This window comes from Nannospalax galili, unplaced genomic scaffold, assembly GCF_000622305.1.
Source record: "Nannospalax galili isolate Female #2095 unplaced genomic scaffold, S.galili_v1.0 scaffold898, whole genome shotgun sequence".
Lineage (NCBI taxonomy): Eukaryota > Metazoa > Chordata > Mammalia > Rodentia > Spalacidae > Nannospalax > Nannospalax galili.
This window is the reverse complement of record NW_008342399.1, coordinates 1,820,302-1,842,001: the sequence shown is the minus strand read 5'-3', so window position 1 is coordinate 1,842,001 and position 21,700 is coordinate 1,820,302. Positions and strand designations below refer to the sequence as shown.

General features: G+C 37.2%; 1 protein-coding gene across 5 annotated transcripts in view; it reads left to right on the top strand.

Annotated features, from left to right (window-relative positions):
* The window catches only part of Tnpo1 (transportin 1), a 93,403-nt gene that overhangs the window by 55,401 nt on the left and 16,302 nt on the right, over positions 1–21,700 (top strand). For all 5 annotated transcript variants that reach the window (XM_008838470.2, XM_029566142.1, XM_029566145.1 and 2 more), the window contains exons 7-18: positions 2,294–2,375; positions 5,058–5,180; positions 7,347–7,465; positions 10,146–10,206; positions 10,721–10,889; positions 13,799–13,951; positions 14,774–14,999; positions 15,921–16,092; positions 17,274–17,360; positions 18,605–18,712; positions 18,936–19,094; positions 19,174–19,261. In XM_008838470.2, the coding sequence (XP_008836692.1) occupies positions 2,294–2,375; positions 5,058–5,180; positions 7,347–7,465; positions 10,146–10,206; positions 10,721–10,889; positions 13,799–13,951; positions 14,774–14,999; positions 15,921–16,092; positions 17,274–17,360; positions 18,605–18,712; positions 18,936–19,094; positions 19,174–19,261 (1,547 nt within the window). The remainder of the gene's footprint in view (positions 1–2,293; positions 2,376–5,057; positions 5,181–7,346; positions 7,466–10,145; positions 10,207–10,720; positions 10,890–13,798; positions 13,952–14,773; positions 15,000–15,920; positions 16,093–17,273; positions 17,361–18,604; positions 18,713–18,935; positions 19,095–19,173; positions 19,262–21,700) is intronic.

Below are 21,700 nucleotides of genomic sequence, written 5' to 3'. Positions count from 1 at the left end.
GAAAAGGGAAACTCAAGGATCTAAAACAGTGCAAGAGATACGCTAGTTATGAGGTGGTCAGTTTAACTTGTGGACTCCAGCTTAGTTTATGCTGGTGTTAAGTCCGTATATCTGCTTGCATATCTGCCAGAGCTGCCTTCATTCTTCTGCATGCCAGCCAGGGTCCTCTGCTAGCCACACTAGCTGTGTAGCTTGTGTACTGGGCAGGTCCTTTTATCTTCCTGAGATTCTGCAGACATATTTCTTGAGGTGGCTAATGCTATAGGAGGGAGGTGTCTCTCAAGTTCTCTAGGAGTATGATAAGCAACTACAGCACTGAGATTTGTATAGGTGGAACTCTCTTCCTATATTTAATTGCTGGTATTCATTATTCACCTTGCTGGAGGGGCAGAGCTATGGATGTCAAGTATTCCTCTGGAGTTTGCAGCAGATAGTTAGCTCCAAAGGTTGATCTACCTGGTGACCTCTGGTGAGGGCTGTCAAACTCCAGAGTTATTCTCAGTTAATGAAGTCTGCTTCTAGGCAACTGAAGCTGGAAATAACCCCTCCCATACATCTCTCTGTGTGTGTAGAGCCTCCTGCTACCTGTACTTGTCACCATTGGGCCCAATCCTTTAGGATTGCCTCCCAGAACTGTCTCATCCTGGAGCTGTGGCAGGTTGAATTAGGGTTCCTTGACTTCATTTGTTCCCTGGGCCTCAGCCCTCTGAGCCAGAGAACTCTTTTCCATTGCTAATCTGTCCTGCCTTAACAGTCCTGGTCCACAGTTGGATTTGAGGCTTGTGAGGGCTTGTGGACATGTCCTTGGAGTAGGGAATGCCAGACTCTCACCTGACTTGCCTTTTAGATGAGGCTTGCTTCTGCTTTTCCCAGTCTAATGTGGGGAGCCTTGTGACTAGAGCCAAGCCATATTGGACTTCATCACACATTTTAAATGTTGCTAATCTAGTAGATAGAAAATATTTGTTATTGTGTTGTGTGTTTTTCTAACATCAATGATGTTGAATCAATTTCATGTTACTGGTTGTAAGCATTATCCTTTTCTTTTGTCTTTTCTCCATTTATTTAATTGGGGCTTTTTTTTTTTTTAATGGTTTGTAGCTTACTATATCTGGCATCTGGAGATGTCTAAGATAAGGATCTTTCTTTCTCCCCCAACCCCCTTCAAGATGGTCTCACTATATTGCCTAGTGTGGTCTCAAAGTCCTAGGCTCAGACTATATCTTAGCCTGTGTACCTAGGAATATAGGTGTACATCACCACAAGGTTGTAGAGGTAGGAATTCCATCTAAAGAGCACTTTTTTTTTTCCTTAGTACATTCATTGAAATAATCTGTTCCTTTTCCGGGCTGGTGGTACACACTTTTAAATCCTGGTACTTGGGTGACAGAGGCAGGTGGGTCTTGGTGATTTTGAGGCTAGGCCAGGCTATGTAGCAAGTTCCAGGCCAGCCAGAGCTGCATAAGGGGACTCTGAAAATTAAAAAAAAAGTCTCGTCCCACTGGTTTAAAATGTCATCTGTCAAATATAAATTCCATATATATGTAGATCTTTTTATGGGCCCTCTATTTAGTAATCATAGCAGCATACTAGACTCTGATCTGTTTTTGGACAAAATTTTAGGATTTTGAGGCTTGTAGCAAATTAAAAATATTTAAAATAGCGTTTAAGAGTTGATTGGAAGTACTTGCTGTACACAAGAGCTAGCAGATGAAAGGTCATACCATATGAACACGATTTTTTAAATGAACTTCTGATAGATCCCAACTGGGAAGAAAGATGATGATAGTGTTGCTCCTAATAATATGATAAATTTGTTATTCTGCCCTAGAAGGGAATAATAACAAGGACAGTTTTATAGCTTGTGAATTGGGCAGTTGAAATAACAGTGAACAACTTATTTGAACAGTTCTGACTAATAAAAAATACAGATTGAAGAAAGACTAAATTCGTATTTAGCCAGAACTATGCAGGCATTCCAAAATTAAAAAAAAAAAAAAATTGCAATTGAAGCATATTTTACTTTCCCTAACTTTGCTCCAAGCTTACGAAGCAGGTGCTTTGAAATCAAGCACTTTTTTTTTTTTTCAATTTAAAAGTATTGTGTTCTACTGGAAAGAAACTGCACTGTAAATGCATTCTTCAGGATAAAATGGTAACAGTTTACCATGTTATCAGACAGATCTTGTTAAGAAATAAAGTATATGCCCCTGGAATATTTAGGTTTTTTTTTTTTTTTTTTTTTTTTTTTTACTAAAATAAACATATGCTCAACTTTAAACATTGTTTCTAGGTCTCATGCTGTTGCATGTGTCAATCAGTTTATCATCAGTCGGACTCAAGCTCTGATGTTGCACATTGATTCTTTCATTGAGGTAAGGTTTATCACCACCCCATGTAGAAGTATACTAACTGTACAGCTTCATTATGTAACTGATAATTTATAATGATAAGAATAGTTAAATTTTTGTTGATAGTATTAACATTGGATGTAGTAGAGACCGATTTTTCTTAACCTGGGGATAAAAGCACTTTATATTACAAATTTCTATTTGAATTGTGGTACAGATGATTATGTATGTAACTGTTTAATATCTTGATAACTTTTTAAAAATTCTCCCTCTGGGGCTGGAGAGGTGGCTCAGCAGTTAAGAACATTGACTGTTCTTGCAGAAGTCCCAGGTTCGAGTCCCAGCACCCACATGGCAGCTAACAACTGTCTGTAACTCCAGTTCTAGGGGATCCAACAGCCTCTTCTGTCCTTTGCAGGCATTGCACGACATGAGTGCACTTTCATACATGCAGGCATAACACTCATACACATAAAATAAAAAATAATAAATGAAATATTTAAAATAAAAATTCTCCCTCTGTATACTCTTCAAATTGTATGTGGAAATTGATTTTCCAAGCTCATTGTAGTATTTGAAACATGAAATAATGTGGTGAGGTTCGATAAAGTTGAGTCTAACAACCCAGACAGTATAAAATGAAAGAACAGTACCATATGGTCTGTGTGATAATTTATCTGTTATCTGGGAACTGCATAAACCATGGTAGCCTCAATATATATATAAGCCAAACCATTTAGGCATGCTACTCCTAGTTTTCCATTGTAAATGTAGAGGTGTCCCCCCCCCCCAAAAAAAATTTTGAGTCTTAAATATCAATCTTTTAGTGGCATTTTTGAACTTTCTGATAAATGCAGAGAGATAACAAGAACATATTTTGTTCATCATCCATAAACAGTTTTCAAAACTGCTTCCTGATAACAGCAACTACAAGAGCTGAAATTGTAAGGAAAGGGTAAAGGGTCTTTTTCTTTTTTTTTTTAATTCAAGTCAGTTTTATTAAGAATTTCCAATGACAGGGACTGGAGAGATGGCTCTGTGGTTAAGAGCACTGGCTGCTCTTGCAGAGGACCTGGGTTTGATCCCCAGCACCCACATTGCAGCCATGAACTGTCCCTAATTCCAGGGGAATCTGGAGTCCTCTTCTGACCTCCGGGGCATTGCACACACAGGTGCGCTCACATACATGCAGACAATATGCCCACACGCATAAAATAAAAATATTTTAAAAAAAAAAATTTCCAGTGATAATTCTTTTAAAAATCCAAGCACAAGACACAGAACTGCAGGAAACAATAACAAAATCACTTTTCCAAGAGGGTCAACACAAAACCTGCATTCAGTGTCCAGTCATGTCCAGTTTCTACTGTACTCATCGTCAATGAATCAAAAAAGGAAGGACAACATTTGTTGGACTTTTTGGAATGGAGACATGGTTTCTGCTACTTCATACACAAACTGTTCACACGTCCACCATGACAAGGACAAAAAACTATGTTCCTTTTCTTTTCAAATTACCCTTTCTTATTCTCTTAAAATTTTTAAAAAATTTTATGTATAAGAGAGTTTTGCTGGCATGTAAGTGCACCCATGTGTGTAATGCCTGCAGTGACCAAAAGAGGGCATTAAATCAAAGTGGAGTTACAGACAACTAAGCTATTAGTCACCACTCATCTGTCTCTCCAGTCCCTCTTATTCTTTATTCTAAATATTATAGTAAACCCACACATGCGTTTCTTCATATATGTACATGTATACATTATAGACTACACTTTCCATAAGAGGGAAAATGTTTTGTTGTTTTTTTATTTTCTGAGATTGGGCGACTTCACTTAATATTACTCATTTTAGGTCCATCCATTTTGCTGTGAGTTTTGTGAGTTCATTTTTCTATAGAGCAGAATAGTATCCATTTTATGTATGTACCACATTTTAATTATCTGTTCATTTGTTGATGGACAACTAGGTTGGTTCTATTTTCCAACTGATAAGCTGTACTAATAATTTGCTTTTTTTTTTAACTTTTTGAGACTGTGTCTCACTATAGCCCCAGCTGGCCTGGAACTCAGTATATAGACCACACGGACCTTAATCTCACTGAGATCTGACTGCCTCTGCCTCTCCAGTGCTGAGATTAAAGGCATGTGCCACCATGTTGAACTGGTTATCAGATTTCTTTTATGTGTATGAGTGTTTTGCCTGCATATGTGTAAGTGCTTCTAACTCCCTAGTCTGCCTGTTTCTGCTTCCCAAGTGATGTGATTACGGGCCTACGGGTGTGTATTACTACCATGCCCATCTTAGAAGTGGTTTATTCTTATAGTGGAAGTTTGTTGAACAGTCAAATATAAGTGGGCTAGAGATAGAAAGATCCCTGGAGCTCCATGTCTAGTCAGTCTAGCCAAATCAGTGAGCTCCAGGTTCAGTGAGAGAGGCTGTCTCAAAAAAAAAAAAAAAAAAAAAAAGATGTAGTAAACAATGTCTGGGGTACTTTGTGCAAGCCTTGAACTTTTGATCCCTGCTTTTACCTCCCAAGTGCTAAGATTATAGGCATGCACACCACACTCAGCTTTCAATTCCATCATTTTGAACCCTAACATTGTACAGTTTCTTTAAATCTTACCATCATGTAGATTGTTACTGGGTATAAACCTTAATACATTGGAATTTTTAAACTAGGAAAAAATAATGTTTTTCATGCAACAGAATCTCTTTGCACTGGCTGGTGATGAAGAACCAGAGGTACGAAAAAATGTGTGCCGGGCACTTGTGATGTTGCTTGAAGTTCGAATGGATCGCCTCCTCCCTCACATGCATAATATAGTTGAGGTAATCCAAGCAGCTTAAAGACCTTTCTCATTTCTTCTCCCAGAAAGCCATTTGGCACAAAGTATATAATATAAATCTATAGTTTTCTAATTTATGTTACACTTTTGGGGGGAATGGTATTGTGATTTTTGTGAAATTTAAGATAAAGTTATAGATAGGTTTTAGTCAACATAATTAGGAAATATTTATTAAGCATGGTATAGACCAAGTAATCAATATTGGGGAGATTAGGTAGCATATTCTTGAGTTTGTTTGTTTTTTTCCCCCATTATCAGTAAGATTCATTTGATTAACTTGTGACTTACAGAAATAATGAGGTTTCTGAGTAGAAAAGACCATTATCACTACAATTTCAATAGACCATTTAGATTTATACTTAATGAAGGAACTATTTAAGATAAAATTATTAAAACAAAGGAATTGTTCAGGAAGTATTGAGTACTGCCAGAGTTAAACTTAACTTTTCATATTGCTGAATATATTCATACTCATTATATAACTTTTCAGGTGCTTTAATCAGTATTTTATCCAGAGCCTTGCTTCTGCTTCCACTTTTTTTTTTTTTTGGTCTTTTTGAGACAGGGTCTCCCTGTAGCTCCAGGTGCCTGGAACTCACTCTGTAGACAGGCTGGCCTCAAACTCACGGTGGATCCGCCTGCCTCTGCCTCCCGAGTGCTGGGATTAAAGGCGTGCACCACCACGCCTGGCCTGCTTCTACTTTTATATTGTATAGAGAGAGAGGTCTTTTATAAAATGGAGTTAAGGGCTGGAGAGATGACTCAGAGGTTAAGAGCATTTGCAAAGGACCTGGGTTTAGTTTCCAGCATTCACATGGTGACTAACAACCATCTGTTACTCCAATTCCAGATGATCTACGAGCGTCTTTTGGCCTCTGCATGACAATGCACAGGCATTGCATGATATATGGTACACTTACATACATGCAAGCAAAACACTCATAAACATAAATAAGAATACATTTTTTAAAGATGTGTTAGAAAGGGGCTGTTGAGATGGCTCAGTGGTTACACTGTTGCAGGGGACCAGGGTTCCAGTCCCAGCACCTGCATGAGGGCTCACAACCATCTTTAATCCAGTTCCAAGGGAAGTGGTGCCCACTTCTGATTTCCTTGGACTGTACATACAGGGTACACATACATAAATAAAAGTAGATAAATAAATCTTTAAAATGTGTTAGGGAAAAGCTGATATCCATTGTGTACAGCAACTTCTATTGTGAGATATTAGAGTGAGTACAAGAAATGTTTTCTTTGAGCCTGTTCTGTCTGTGAAGAGTCACCTATAATTGGTTGAAAAGCCAGATTTTGAAGCTAATCAGAAAATGTAAAAATTTTTATCACTTGGTGTAGGTCACAGCTGGGGAACCTAATTTATAATGTTGCATAGTTCTTCATTCAGCAGTATTCACCAGTGTACAGTTCGGCATGTAGTAAAGCATTAGGTCTGACTTTTGCCGTATAATGTGTTTCAATCCAGAAGAAAGTGTATACTGGGAATTTATCACTTGACTTTGATTCCAAGGCCTAGATATACTGGGAAATCACGTGAGTGGCTTTAGCTTGATAAGTTCAGAGGACATGATAAAGCTATCTATTGAAAATACAAAAGTAGAGTTTGGTGTGGTGGTGCATGCCTGTAATCTCAGCACAAGTTTGCGGGGATGCATGTTGAGACCGTCTCAAAAAAATGAAAAAGAAATGTTACTATTACGTCCCAGATTTTAAAAAACATATGCTTTAATAATATACCAGTCACTTTAAGTATGTGAAACTCTGTCTATAAGGGATAACTTCGGTTTGTTATTAAAAGAGTCTTCATTTTAGGAAAGGTACATGGAGTTATTTTTCTTTTTCTGTGAGACAGTATTTGATTATTAATAGTCGTGTGTCAAAAAAAAACTCAGTAGCTTCATAAACTATACTTGTACAGAGCAGATAAACAATACATAGAACGAAAACTTTTCATTGTGCAACATTCTAAAGCATTGGTTCTTTTTAGCCTCAAGTTTCGAATCATGTAGGGAGCTTTTTAAAAAAATCTAAAAATATAGGTTGAAAAAGCATGATATGCAAAGGCCTACTGTAGGACTAGATTAACACTAATTGTATAGAGTAAACTGTTGAATAACATGGATTCTGTTTACAGTACATGCTACAGAGGACTCAAGACCAAGATGAAAATGTAGCTTTGGAAGCTTGTGAATTCTGGCTCACTTTGGCTGAGCAGCCAATATGCAAAGATGTACTTGTGAGGCATCTTCCTAAGTAAGTGTTCCTATTTACTGATACAACCTTGTTCTTTAATTTATTTTATTTTATTTATTTATTTATTTTTTGGTCTTTTTGAGACAGGGTCTCCCTGTTGCCCCAGCTATCTTGGAACTCACTATGTAGACCAGGCTGGCCTTGAACTCACAGAGTTCCACCTGCCTCTGCCTCCCAAGTGCGGGGATTAAAGGTGTGCGCCACCGTGCCCGGCCTGTGTTCTTTAATTTCTTAACAGTGACTCTTCATGTGCATATTCTTATAAAATTCATTCTTTTGCTATTAGACAGTGAGGTTCTAAAGAAGTCAGACCTTATTTTATTATTGGTATAAATAGTTTTTCAAGAAGCAATTAGCTTTTTAAAAGTTATATGAGGGGGCTAGAGAAATGGCTCAGCTGGTTAAAAGTACTGGCTGCTCTTGCAGAGGACCCAGGTTTGAGTCCTGGCACCCACATGGCAGTTAACAACCATCCTAATTCAAATTCCAGGGCATTCAGTGCCTTCTTCTGTTTTCCTCCGGCATTACGTGACACAGGTGCACTTGCATACATTCAGGCAATACACTCATACACATAAAATAAAAATTTTTTTTAATTAAATATTTGAGAACAATTTATTATGTACAATTTAGATAATTCATGAAACATTTCTGTTTTGATAATACTAATTTGTTGTCAAAGAATAATCCTTTATTCAGAAAATAGCAGTAGAGGCTCATGTAAAAATATTAAGTTGCAGAAATGATACCCACATAAGGAAGCAAATGTGATTTAAAACACCAACATTGCTGCTGTTGGTATTTTAAAATTACATTTGTTTCTTTATGTGGGTATTTGAGAGAGTGAGAGTGTAGTGCCACGGCAGCAGGTGAAGCTCAGAGGACAGTTTGATTTCCTGAGAGGCAAGATGGTTCTTAACCTTCATGAAGGTCCTAGAATCAAACTCTGGTCTTCAGACTTGGCTAAAAACACCTTTACCTGCCAAACTGTCTGCCCAGCCCACACTGCTGGTATTTTTGATGTGTTTGTTTGTTGTCATTTAATGTTATTTTTCTCTGTGAGTACCTTATAACAAATATATATCCAGAGTGTTTGGGGAAGAATTAGATTCCTAATGCATAATGTAGTTAACATGGTTTCCCACCTATAGTTGGTGCTTTAAAATTGTGAGTGTACAATTTCAAGATTTGTTCTTTTTCACATACATACTATGTATTGTCTGCTCTCCTCCTAGTCATTAATTATTCTTTATTTTTTTATTTTTACAAAAACTTTGAGAATTTCACACATGCATATAAGGTGTTTTGATCAAATCCATGCCCACTCCCTCCCCTCCAACATTCCCTCCTGAAGAGGTAACCCTAAAAATCTTTTAAGGATTAGATACAAGCTCCCAAATACTTCTGACATTTTTGGTCTTTGGAATAGAGTATGTTGCTAATAGGCCCAAGGACATTTTGACTTTTAGCCAAGAAACTGGGTACATTTCTTTGGGGTCTTTTTACCCTAACTGCCTAGCCAATTTCTACCTCCTGTATTAATTAATCTTTAAACCTTTAATCACTTTGTACATTGCATTGCAAGCATAGTGTATGTTTAAATATGATTGACTATTATATATCAGTGCCTATTGCACATAATTTTTTCAGAATATTTAGTTGTTGAGGTGTATATATGTTTTGAGCATAAATAATACTGAATTGAATATCTTTCTTTGTCCATAAATGATTATTTCTTTCCAATGGTCTTCATGGAAGCAGTGTATTTTAATTTTGTTTTTTGGCAATGTTATATATTTAATATAATGCATTCTGTTTATTCTCCCCTTCCTCATTCCCACTCCTGTCAGTCCCTCTTTTTCCTACAGATCTCTTCATAACTTTTGGTTTATATTTTGATTTCTCCCTCCCCACCCCCCAATTTAATTAGAGTCATCTGTGTGACCTTTGGTTTGGAGTTATCTACTGGAGCCTGGTGTGGGCTCAGCAGTGGGTACACAACTAAAAACAGTGACTGCCCTCTTCCAGAATCAGTCAGTGGCCAATAGCTCAGCAATAAGGGGTAGGGCCACATGAGCTTTTGCCCCACCCTTGACTGATTGTTAGCAAGGCTGGTATTGAGCAGGTCCAGTGCGGCTGCTGTGAGTTCATGATTGCAATGACTGTGTCCTGCCTTTGCAGAGGATAGCATTCACAAACCTGGGAGTGATTTTTACTACTTTTGGATAGCATTTTAAAGGTTCTTTATAAATATTCCAAATTATCCTATAGGAAATTTCTATCTGTTTTACTATTTGTGGAGTGTCATAGTTCTTTTCCAGGTGGATATGGTACTTAAATGTTCTTATTTTTAGTCAATGATGTCTTCTGTAGAAAATTCTTTGCCCATCAAGAAAGCAATGATTCTACCTATATATCTTCTGGTCAGTCTGTTCTTTGTAGGGGGAAAGTGTAAAGTTATGTGCTAAATAGATTCTCTATGAAATCCACGTGCCATTTTTCTCATCTCTAATCTGGTGCCATTTCTGTGAAGCTCGGGTATTGTTACAAGTTATTTTTTGAAAGTGAAATATTCCTTATGCTTAAAGGCAGTAGTTTTGCCAGTTTGTGTCTCACTGGTTTAATTCGTATACATAAGGTTGTTAATGCAATTTATCTTTGTTTTATTAATTCTTTATAGGTTGATTCCTGTGTTAGTGAATGGCATGAAGTACTCAGATATAGATATTATCCTACTTAAGGTAAGGAAACTTATTTTCTGACTAAGCAGGACAGTATTAATGTTGATAATAAGTCATTGGATTTGACCAATGGAACATTTATTTAGAATAGACCCTATGTAAATAGATTTCCTCTTGCATATAATGAGCTACAGATGTTCAGATATGGAGCAGGCATAATGTATTTTTAATAATAATAAATCCTAGCTTAATTGGTAGCAACATTAGTAGGGTCATCCTTAATTTATTTACCATTGACCAAAGATATTTGTAGTTTATTTTTATTTTCTAATTTACTCTTTTTAAGACCATCTTGCTTGCTCTGTCTGGGGTTTATATGTTGATCTGAATTTAATTCAGATATATTCATGCTATACCAACTAATACTTAGTTGAAAGGGCCTAAAAGCCTAACAGGTATACTTCAGAACCTTGTGCATGACCCCATATGATGTTCTGACTTTTTTATTCATGTATGTATTATTAGCTTATAATAAAACTCATTGAAGATTTCTCTTTAAAAAAAACAAAAACAGGGTGATGTTGAAGAAGATGAAACTATTCCTGATAGTGAGCAGGATATAAGGCCACGTTTTCATCGTTCAAGGACAGTGGCTCAGCAGCATGAAGAAGATGGAATTGAAGAGGAAGATGATGATGATGATGAAATTGACGATGATGATACAATTTCTGACTGGAATCTAAGTAAGTTGGAGTGGGTAGAGCACAGTTGCCTACTTGAACAAACTGCATTATTGGCTCAACCATGTAATCTCAGTTCTCAGGAAACTAAAGCAGGAGGAGGATCTCAGGTTAGATGCTAGCTTGGACCACATAGTAAGATTCTTTCTCAGGAAGAAAAAGAAGTATAATATAGTAGAGCTGTCCAGCCATCACCTGATCGTTAGGTTATTTTTTATGACCCAGCCAAGAAACTTCATCAATACTAGAAATCAGTCTCCATTTTTCCCCAGTTCTAGCCAGCTACCAGTTTACATTCTGTCTATGGGTTTGCCTATTACAGACATTTCACATAAATAGAATGACCCTTTCTGACAGACTTTTTTACTTAGAGTGATGTTTTCAAGACTCATCTCTGTTGTAGCATGTATCAGTAATTCTTTCCTTTACCACATATTTTTCCATTCATCATTTAGCAGATATTAGTGTTATATTTTCCCTGTGGATGTTGGGACAAATGATGCTGTGAATATTTGTGTGCAAGTTTTTGTATGGGCGTGTTTTCAGCTCTACACCGAGCAGCAAGACTGCTGACTCATGGTTCTCTGCAGCTACCAAGGTGTTTTTCAAAGTGGTTGCACCATTACTTTGTCACCAGTAGTGTCTGAGTTTCAGTTTCTCCTAGTTATGTGTGGGTATGCTCTTATATTTAATAATTAGTTATATTTTCTTGTTGCTTTGTTTTGAGTACTGGGATCATGGGATCAAAGGGTGTGCCATCATACCCGGCAAGAACCAACTCTTTTTATTAATTTCAGAGTGTTGGGATTTCTACTAACTTTTATGGTTGTCTTGGAATGTGTATCTTCCTGGAACATATAGTTCTTATTCTGTTTAATTTCCTACAGCTAACATTTTTATTTAGAATGTCTGATGTGCTATGCACTAGGCCAAAGACTATGTATATATATCATGTTTAGTCATTCTGACAACCTTAAGATAACTAAGGCCTTTATTAATGGATTTAGTGTTACTTATAGCCAACCTAACAGCTATTTTGTTCAAAGGGTTACTGTTTAGTAAAGTTCATGGCTAACCATTTGCTATGTCTACTTTAGATTGGAAAAATTTGATACTTTATTTTTTTGTGGTTTTCATTCTGTTAATGAAATCTTAGTTGATTTATAACCCCATAGTTGATCCTTTGTAAAAAATTTTTCTTAGATAATTTGTTGAGAATTTCATACATGCATATAAGGTGTTTTGATCAAATCCAGGCCTACTCCCTCCCCTCCAACTCCTCCTATATCGCCCCATCACTTTTTTCTGATAACTTCATGTACTCTTCTTCTATTTTTTTTTTTTAATGGGGCTTTTTGCTGTTCTAACATTACCCCTCTGAAGAGGTAACCCTAAAATCTTTTAAGGATTAAATAAAAGTTCCCAAATACTTTCAACATTTTTGGCCTTTGGGACGGATTATGTTGCTAAGAGGCCCAAGTACATTGTAACTTTTAGCCAAGAAACTGGCTACTTTTCTTTGGGGGTTTTGGGGGGTTTTTTTGGTCTTTTTGAGACAGGGTCTCCCTGTAGCCCCAGCTGTCCTGGAACTTACTGTGTAGACCAGGCTGGCCTTGAACTCACAGAGATCCGCCTGCCTCTGCCTCCCAAGTGCTGGGATTAAAGGCATGCGCCACCTACCCTAACTGCCTAGCCCATTCTTACCTTCTGTTCTTATCATACCATCCTCTGAAGACGTTACCCAACTTGCAGATAGGGATTCGGGACACAGACCGCTCTGGTTTCTTCCATGCTGAACAGGGACGCAGGGTGAGGCAATTGGGGTTACCCCTTCAGTGGGTCTATCTAAAAGATGCCTAAATTGAATAACTCTGTAATAATCTGTAGGGGGAAAAGAAAGCCCTTGTCTGGTGAATAGATGTGAAGGAAAAGTAAAGGCAAGAGTAATTAGCATTATAAGTTTCAGACGGAACTAGAAGAAAGTCAGAGCAGGGCAAATTTCAAATGATCCTATGAGATTCCATTGGAATTTCTTGACGAGAGCTTCCAAAAGCATCCCTTTATTGGGTTCCTCCTCATTTTTCTTTTGTCTGCCAAGGCTGGACTCTGGAGTGATGGATTCAGGATTTGCTTTCAGGCATTTTGATAGTTGTTAGAGTGGTTAGAATCAGCGTCAGTTCCCTCTCAAAGCTTTCTAGATCGGGAGAGAAAACAAATTTGGCCATCATTTTAGAATAGTGGGTTGTCTCCCTTAGCTACAGGTGGGCACTGCAGTATTGCAGACCCAGATTTAAAGTCTTAACATCTGAGCAGCACTTTCTGGTTAGGAACAAAATCATCAATGAGAAATAATTGTCTTAAGTTTTTATATGGACTTAACTTTAATGTCTAGGAAGTATATTCCCTTGAACTCTTAAAGAAATATACTGATGACTTTACTCCTTGGTTATACTTTCCTTTTGGATGTTTAAGATCATACATCATATTGACCCAAATAAATCAATTTATTTTTACACTTAAGGTCATTTGAGGATCTGTTCCTCAGGGGTCTCATGGGCTTGGAAGGGCAAAAGAATATTTTTAGTATATATTATGCTTTCGTAATGATTTTTAAACTCTAGCCGAAAAATTATCTATTTAATTCTAAATGGTCTATACTAGAAATGTTAAGTAGGACTAGTAGATGTGCACATGTTATCACAGAAATTCAACAGTAAGCATGGCGTTCTGGAAGCATTGAGTTGAGTGAAACTTTTTTAATTTTTCTGTGTAGACAAACATAATTCTGTAATCAAGCACAGAATAGACTAGTCTTGTAATTTAATTTTCCAGTTATCACAAAAACGTGTTCTTTCTAAAAGAATTTTTTCATGTGACCATCTATTTTAAATATGAATTAAACCTTTCCTTAGGAAAATGCTCTGCTGCTGCCCTAGATGTTCTCGCAAATGTTTATCGTGATGAGCTTCTGCCACACATTTTGCCCCTTTTGAAAGAATTGCTTTTCCATCATGAATGGGTTGTTAAGGAATCGGGCATCTTGGTTTTAGGAGCCATTGCTGAAGGTGAGTCCAGATTGAATTGTGAAGTCCTTAATAAATGCTGATAAGCTTATGCTACCTTAGGGAATTTTTTTTTTTAAGTTTTTATTCTGGATTCACATACTTATTGCTCTCCTATAATGTCAGTATGGGTAGACAAGGCTGTGATTCATATTAACCTTAAGAGAGATCATTGAATTCAGAAGTCACTTAAGGTAAGTTTCTACTATGAAATATTTTATTATTAAACAGTCATAAGCTTACTTTGAAGACAAGTCAGGTATTCTGCAAATGTTTTTGCAACAGCTAAGGGAACAGAAAGAAAGGGAGGGAAGGAAGGAAAGAAGGAAAGAAAGAACAAAGTCTTAATATCTGAAGTATCCCTGTTGCTGGAAAAATAGTTTTATTCCCCATGTGATTCTAAGAAACATAATAAAGTCAAGAGGGTTATCATTCCTCTATAATGTTTTGTTTCTGTTTTTTCCCTGTCTTAGCTGTAAACATCTAAAAGGAATTAAAGTATTTTGTAGACATTTTTGAAAGCTAAAATTTTCTTTTTTTTTTTTTTTTTTCCGGTTTTTTTGAGACGGGGTTTCCCTGTATCCCCCGCTGTCCTAGAACTCACTGTGTAGACCAGGCTGGCCTTGAACTCACAGAAATCCACCAGCCTCTGCCTCCCAGTGCTGGGATTAAAGGCGTGCGCCACCACGCCCCACAAAATTTAAAATTTTTAAAGTAATTTTGCTACATATTTTTATATTTATAACCCTGAAAATATTTCTCATGAATGTTTCTACTTTAATTTATCCAAGTTTAGCACTTTTTGAAAGATTGTTTTTTCTCTAGGTTGCATGCAAGGCATGATTCCATACTTGCCTGAGCTCATTCCTCACCTTATTCAGTGCCTCTCTGATAAAAAGGCTCTTGTGCGTTCCATCACATGCTGGACTCTTAGCCGCTATGCACATTGGGTAGTCAGCCAGCCACCCGATACATACCTGAAGCCATTAATGACAGAGTTGCTGAAGCGTATCCTGGATAGTAACAAGAGAGTACAAGAAGCTGCCTGCAGGTGGGACAAGTACATAACATGGTTTTCATTATAATGCAGTATTTATTGTGAAAATGAGAGCCTGCTTTTAAATTTGTGGTAGAATGCTGGCATTAAACTGCTAATGGAGTTTCTATAACAGGAAGTTTAATTTTCCTTACTTTTTCTTGGTGAAGTTTTCATAAGACTGATATATAGCTTTGGGGTTACTTCATTAGCATAGTTTGTGCATTTTATTTGGCTGGGAATTATTTTTTACCTGATACTTTGTTTTGCGTACTTGTTTTTTTGTTCTAAATGTTGGGGTGGAGAAATGGCTCAGTCATTGAAGAGTACTGGCTGCTCTTGCAAAGGACCTAGGTTCAGTTCCAGGCACCCACGTGGCAGCTAACAACCATCTGTTACTACAGTTCCAGGGGATCTGAAGCCCTCTGACCTCCAAGGACACTTAGGAGGCAGAGGCAGGCAAATCTCTGAGATAGAGGCCAATCTGGTCTACAAAGTGAATTTCAGGCCAGCTTGGGCTATAGGGAGACTCTGTCTCAAAAAGAGGACTGGAAAGATGGCTCAGCAGTTAAGAGCACTGGTTGTTCTCACAGAAGGCCCAGGTTTGAATCCCATGGGCACCCACATGGTGGCTAACAACTGTCCATTACCCCAGTTCCAGGGGATCTGACGCCCTCTTCTGTCTTTCATAGGCACTGCGTGACACAGGTACACTTAGACACACATGCAGGCATAGCACTCATACACATAAAATAAAAATAAATCAAAAAATTAAAGAACAAAAACAGAAAAAGAAAAATAAAACATCTAGTATTACGAGGGAAGGAGATAGGTGCAATATAAAGTATACGTAGTCTTCTATAAACAGTAGACTTTGTTTCCTATCCTAAGCAATTTCTTTTGTATAACAATATTTCTTTTTTTAAAAAAACTTAGTGCCTTTGCTACACTAGAAGAAGAGGCTTGTACAGAACTTGTTCCATATCTTGCTTATATACTTGATACTCTGGTCTTCGCATTTAGTAAATACCAGCATAAGAACCTGCTCATTCTTTACGATGCCATAGGAACATTAGCAGATTCAGTTGGACATCATTTAAACAAACCAGTAAGTATCTATGAACAACTGTTACGGGGCGGGGCGGGGTGATGAAGAAGAAGAAGAAGCTGCATTCAATAGATTAGCATGAATTTGAAAATAAAAAGACTTTGGGAAGTATGAACACTTAATTTTTTGCTACTTTAAGAATATAAAAATCTTACAGGCATGGTAGAACACGCCTTTTATCCCAGCAGTTGGGAGGCAGCGACAGGCAGATTTCTGAGTTCAGGACCAGCTCAGCCTACAGGGAGACCCTTGTCTCAAAAAGACTGAAAAGAAAAGAAAAAAATACATACATATATAGAAGTAGTAATTGTATCCCTTTACAAATAAGAATATGATTAATATGGAAATAGTCACAGTATCTCATGAATGTACCACATTTTAAAGTGTCAAAAGGGAACTAAAAGATTTTATACTCTGGATTTTCTACTTAGTTCCAAGTAGCTTCAGAGGGATTGCATCTAGCCAGCCTACTTTCTCTTCAGAATGTACCAGGTGTGGGGAATATACTTTCTAAAGCAATTACAAATTAGAGTGATAGATTAAAAATGTAAAATAGCAATACAGAAGTATCTCATTGTTAATAGAGTATGAGATAAATGGATTTGAAAACTTGAGCACTGGAAGAATTTTAACATAGCTCAAAACTCCGTGGTGAATAGAAAAATGGTTTTAATACCCATGATTACTATATGAAGAGCTTTAAATTCTTCTTTTTAAAATTACACTATAAAAATTTGGGCAAGACAGTTGGTTTGTAGATCTGATTTGGTGTATGGGCTATCGTTTGATAAGAGGTTGAGTTGAGGAACTTGAGAATAAAACTTTCTTGATTGTGATTTAGCAAGTAGTGGACGTTACAGGTCTTGGTGACTCACACCCTTATTCCAACTACTTGGGAGGTAGAGCTGAAGGAGGGGGGAAAAAGGTAGTGGATCTTGCTGGAAAAAATGTACTTACTGATACGTGTTTCTGAAAGGACACAAGATAACTTTAAAAGAAGGTCATATAAATTAAAAAGTAGAGAAAATAATTTTAAAGAACTATAAAGTGAAGAATGGGTCTTAACATTGTTTTTGTAAAGATTTAGCACAGTTGCTCTAAATGAGTTTTAATTTTTGTGGACTCAAAAGGAACCTGTTTATAGAGGCTGGTCAAACTCTGTTTTTCATTATTGTAAATAGGAATATATTCAGATGCTAATGCCTCCACTTATCCAAAAATGGAACATGTTAAAGGATGAAGATAAAGATCTCTTCCCTTTACTTGAGGTATGATAATGTTTAGTTACTCTAACAGTATATTTCATCACAAACATGCTCTGACCAAAAATGGGTATATGTGGTAAAGTGTTAATAAATTGATACTGAGAACTATTTCTACTCAAGTGCTGAATAAACACATGATTTACTAACTGTTAAAGAAATTTTTATTCTTTGAAAATTTTGTACATGTATGAAATATGTCTTGATTATATCCTGTCTCCTACTCCTGAGCTCCCCAGTGCTTCCCTGTTCCCACTATCAGGTCCTCTTCTCAGATTCAATCCAAAAGTGGCTAGTTATTCCCATTATAAGTATGCCACTATTGCATCGGTGGGCACACCTTGCCTGGTGGGTCAGTATTGTAGCATAGACAGCAGGGTGGACGCTTCCAACTCCCATTTTAGCTTGATATATGTCTTACAATTAATGTGTTGTGTTTTCAACAATAGGGTCTTACCATCTAGCAGTGGTAGGCAACCAAATGCAATGACAGACTGTTTTGAGGGTGACTCACCACTTTAATTATGGTGAATCTATATTATATACCATTAAACGAAGAATAATAGACATAATATTTTTTTAAAGAGATTGTGGGGGCTGGCTGGAGAAATTGCTCAGGAATTAAAAATACATACTTCTATTCCAGAGGATCTGGATTCAAGTCTCAATGCTGACATCATGGAGCTCAGAGTATCCTATAACTCCAGCACTGCACTCATATTCGTAGACACACACACATACACATACTTAATTAAGAAATAATAAAATAGGTGCATGCACATACACTCTCAAGTAAGGACTCAGAATGTGTCCAGTAGTCTGTCTGCATCCTTGATTAGAATGGGAACATGATCACTTAAGTTTGAGGAAAAAATATGGACATAAAGTAATCTTCCCTTAAAGGATAAAGTTAATTTTCTTCTGAGTAAACCCTATTGGCTGGCAGACTTGACAACCATGAGTGAGATTTGGTTTTTAAAAAAGAGAAAACTAGGCATCGTGTTGCTTGCTTTTAATCCCAGCACCGCAGAGGCAGAGGCAAATCTCTGTGAGACAGGCCAGCTTGGTCTACATAGTGAGTTCCAGGCCAGCTGTGACTCAAAAGGACCAAAGAAAAAGAAGGAAAAGAAAAACTCACTACAATAGACTAAAAGAACAAATGCATAAATAGCCTGGGCTCTTTTTATTTTCAAACACCATAATCTTAACTGTAACCAGAAAGCTTAGCATGTCTACTTGTTTCTTTCTAGTGCCTATCTTCAGTTGCCACCGCCCTGCAATCTGGTTTTCTTCCATACTGTGAACCTGTGTATCAGCGCTGTGTAAACCTAGTACAGAAGACTCTTGCACAAGCCATGGTATATATATTTCTGTCTTTTTTTTTTTTTTTCGGAGCTAAGGACTGAACCCAGGGCCTTGCACTTGCTAGGCAAGCGCTCTACCACTAAGCTAAATCCCCAACCCCAGTATATATATTTTTAATTTCGTCCCTTCCTGACACAATGTTTTTTTCTAAGGATAGGCATAATGTGTACATGCTTTTTTAGTGTATGAAAGCAAAAACAATGTGTTTAATTTCAGCTAAACAATGCTCAACCAGAACAATATGAAGCTCCAGATAAGGATTTCATGATTGTGGCTCTTGATTTACTCAGTGGCCTGGCTGAAGGACTGGGAGGCAATATTGAACAGCTAGTAGCTCGAAGTAACATCCTCACATTAATGTATCAATGCATGCAGGTAAGACTAGTAAGATCCAGTGACTTGAAACTTGATTCTCTGTATTGCATTCAAGTTAATTTCTTCTTATTTCTTGTAGGATAAAATGCCAGAAGTTCGGCAGAGTTCCTTTGCCTTATTGGGTGACCTGACTAAAGCTTGTTTTCAGCATGTTAAGCCTTGTATAGGTAGGAATATTTTTTGCTATGGGTGTGGGTTATCAAATTTGAAATTTAAAAATTAAGTGCATGGAGTCTCAGCATTTATAAGCACACATTTTACTGCTAGCTAAAGTAAAACTGTTCTGATGGAAGCAGGCAGGGTTGGGAACTATGTTGTTTTCTTGAATCACTTCAGCCCCTGAGACACTGTGACAGGAAGGAAGTTTGAATACTACCAGTGTGTATAAGACTTGTCTACCAGCAAGCCTCAAAACTATGCTAGTTAGATATTTTGATAAATAGTATCTTTTTGATAGAGGTTACAAAAAAATAGTAATCATCAGGTTTTCCCCTAGAGTGCCAGCATACTTTATCAAATATCTTAAACAGGAGTTCCTTGAATATCATACTCTGAATTGCTCTTAGACTCATGGGGGGAATAAGCTTGAGGTTCTGTATCCCAACATGTTTGATTGCAATTGTTTCAAACATTTCAGGTGTCCTTAATTTATTACATTTATTTAATTTATAACATTTAAATGGCTTTTTATTTGAGATGAATATGCTCTTGAATCATAACTATATTTCTAGACTTTAATATCAATTATGATGTGTTAAGAGCCATTAAGTATTGAACTTTATGAGCCAGAGAGATGACTCAATGGTTAAGAGAACTTGCTGCTCTTGCAGAGGATGCCGGTTGGGTTCCTAGCACCCACATGGCATTAACTACTGTCGTAACTCCAGTTCCAAAGGATATGACACCCTCTTGGCTCCATGGGCACTTACATACATATAGGCAAAACACTCATACATGTATTAAAAAATTTTAAATCCAAAAGATTTTTTAAAGTTTTTTTTTGGTTTGATGTTTTTGTTTTATGGAAAGGCTGTTTTAGATAGGGTGTGCCTACCTCTGCCTCCTGAGTACTGGGATTAAAGCCATGTGCCATCAAGCCCAGCCACTAGACTTTATTTATTTATTTTTAAAAATATTTTATTTATCAATATTATTTCATGTGTATGAGTGTATTGCCTGCATGTAGGTAGGTGCACCTGTGTCGTGCAGTGCCCGAGGAGGTCAGAAGAGGGCACTGGATCCTCTGGAACTGGAGTTATGGATGATTGTTAGCTGCCATGTGGGTGCTGGGAACCAAACCCAGGTCCTCTACAAGAGCAGCCAGTGCTCTTAACTGTGAGACAGGGTCTCCCTGTAGCCCCAGCTGTCCCGGAACTCACTATGTAGACCAGGCTGGCCTTGAACTCACAGAGATCCACCTACCTCTGCCTCCCAAGTGCTGGGATTAAAGGCGTGCGCCACCACGCCCGGCTCAAGAATAACTTTTAAAAAATTTTACCAGAAGTGTAATAAATTCTTAAAAGAAGCTGATCATACAAATATTTGCCACCTTAAAAACATAGTAAACCAGAGCTAAAGAAAGGGCTTAGGGGTTGAGAGCACTGGTTAGAGGACCTAGGTTGAGTTCTCAGCACCCACATGGTGGCTAACAACCATCTGTATCTCCAGTTCCAGGGAATCTAGCACCTGGCTTGCTTCAGCTACTGTCAATACACGTCGAACCCTGTTTCTCACATACTACCACCCATAGACGGAAAGACCTCGCCTATTTTTTTAAGCTGTCAATATTTCAGAATATTTTTTTTTCATTGTTAAAGAAACTTGAGTTTTTTGTCATGTATTTACTACACTTTTTTATTGTACTGATTGTGCACCTCTCTAGTATCGTTTAATGTGTCTTCCAGTCCTTTGTATTTATTACTAGACAGCATAAATTAGCAGGTCTAAAAGCTAAGGTTGAATTAGGTTTGAGGTTTAGGAGTGGAGGTGATTCTCTTTTTTTTAATGGATTTGTATACTTTATTTAAAAAAGTATCAAACATTTCAATATTTAGGTTTTTTTTTTTCATTAAAATTATGGATAATTACTCTAATGAGAATTCAGTACCAGAGGTGCAGGAAGTGTTAATTAGCAATTAAGTACTGCAGTCGATAATTACTGGACCATACATTTAGAAAAGCCATGTTTATTTAATAGGTAAAAGGTCGTTTACTACTGAGAAGTCCATTAGCTTTGAACTTCTAATGTCTTTTTATCCAGTTCTTGAAATCACTATTATAACCAGCAAAAGTTTTCCAAAATTTTGAGGCTTTATCATTAATGAAGCATGACTTCACAATTGTGAAATTTTAATTTTCGCTTTGAATCTGTATGAGTAAAAATTAACCAAACACCACTACCATATTAGTTAAGAACAAAAGTAGTATTTATATAATCAGCGAATGGTCTGATATGACATTTAACTACTCTACAGTTCTAGTCAGCATAAGAAACTGATTCCACGGTACTAACAGTGCTTGGCATTTCCAACCAGGCCAGCCTGGGCTATATAGTGAGTTCCAGATCAGCTGGGGCTACAGGGAGACCCTGTCACAAAAAGACCAAA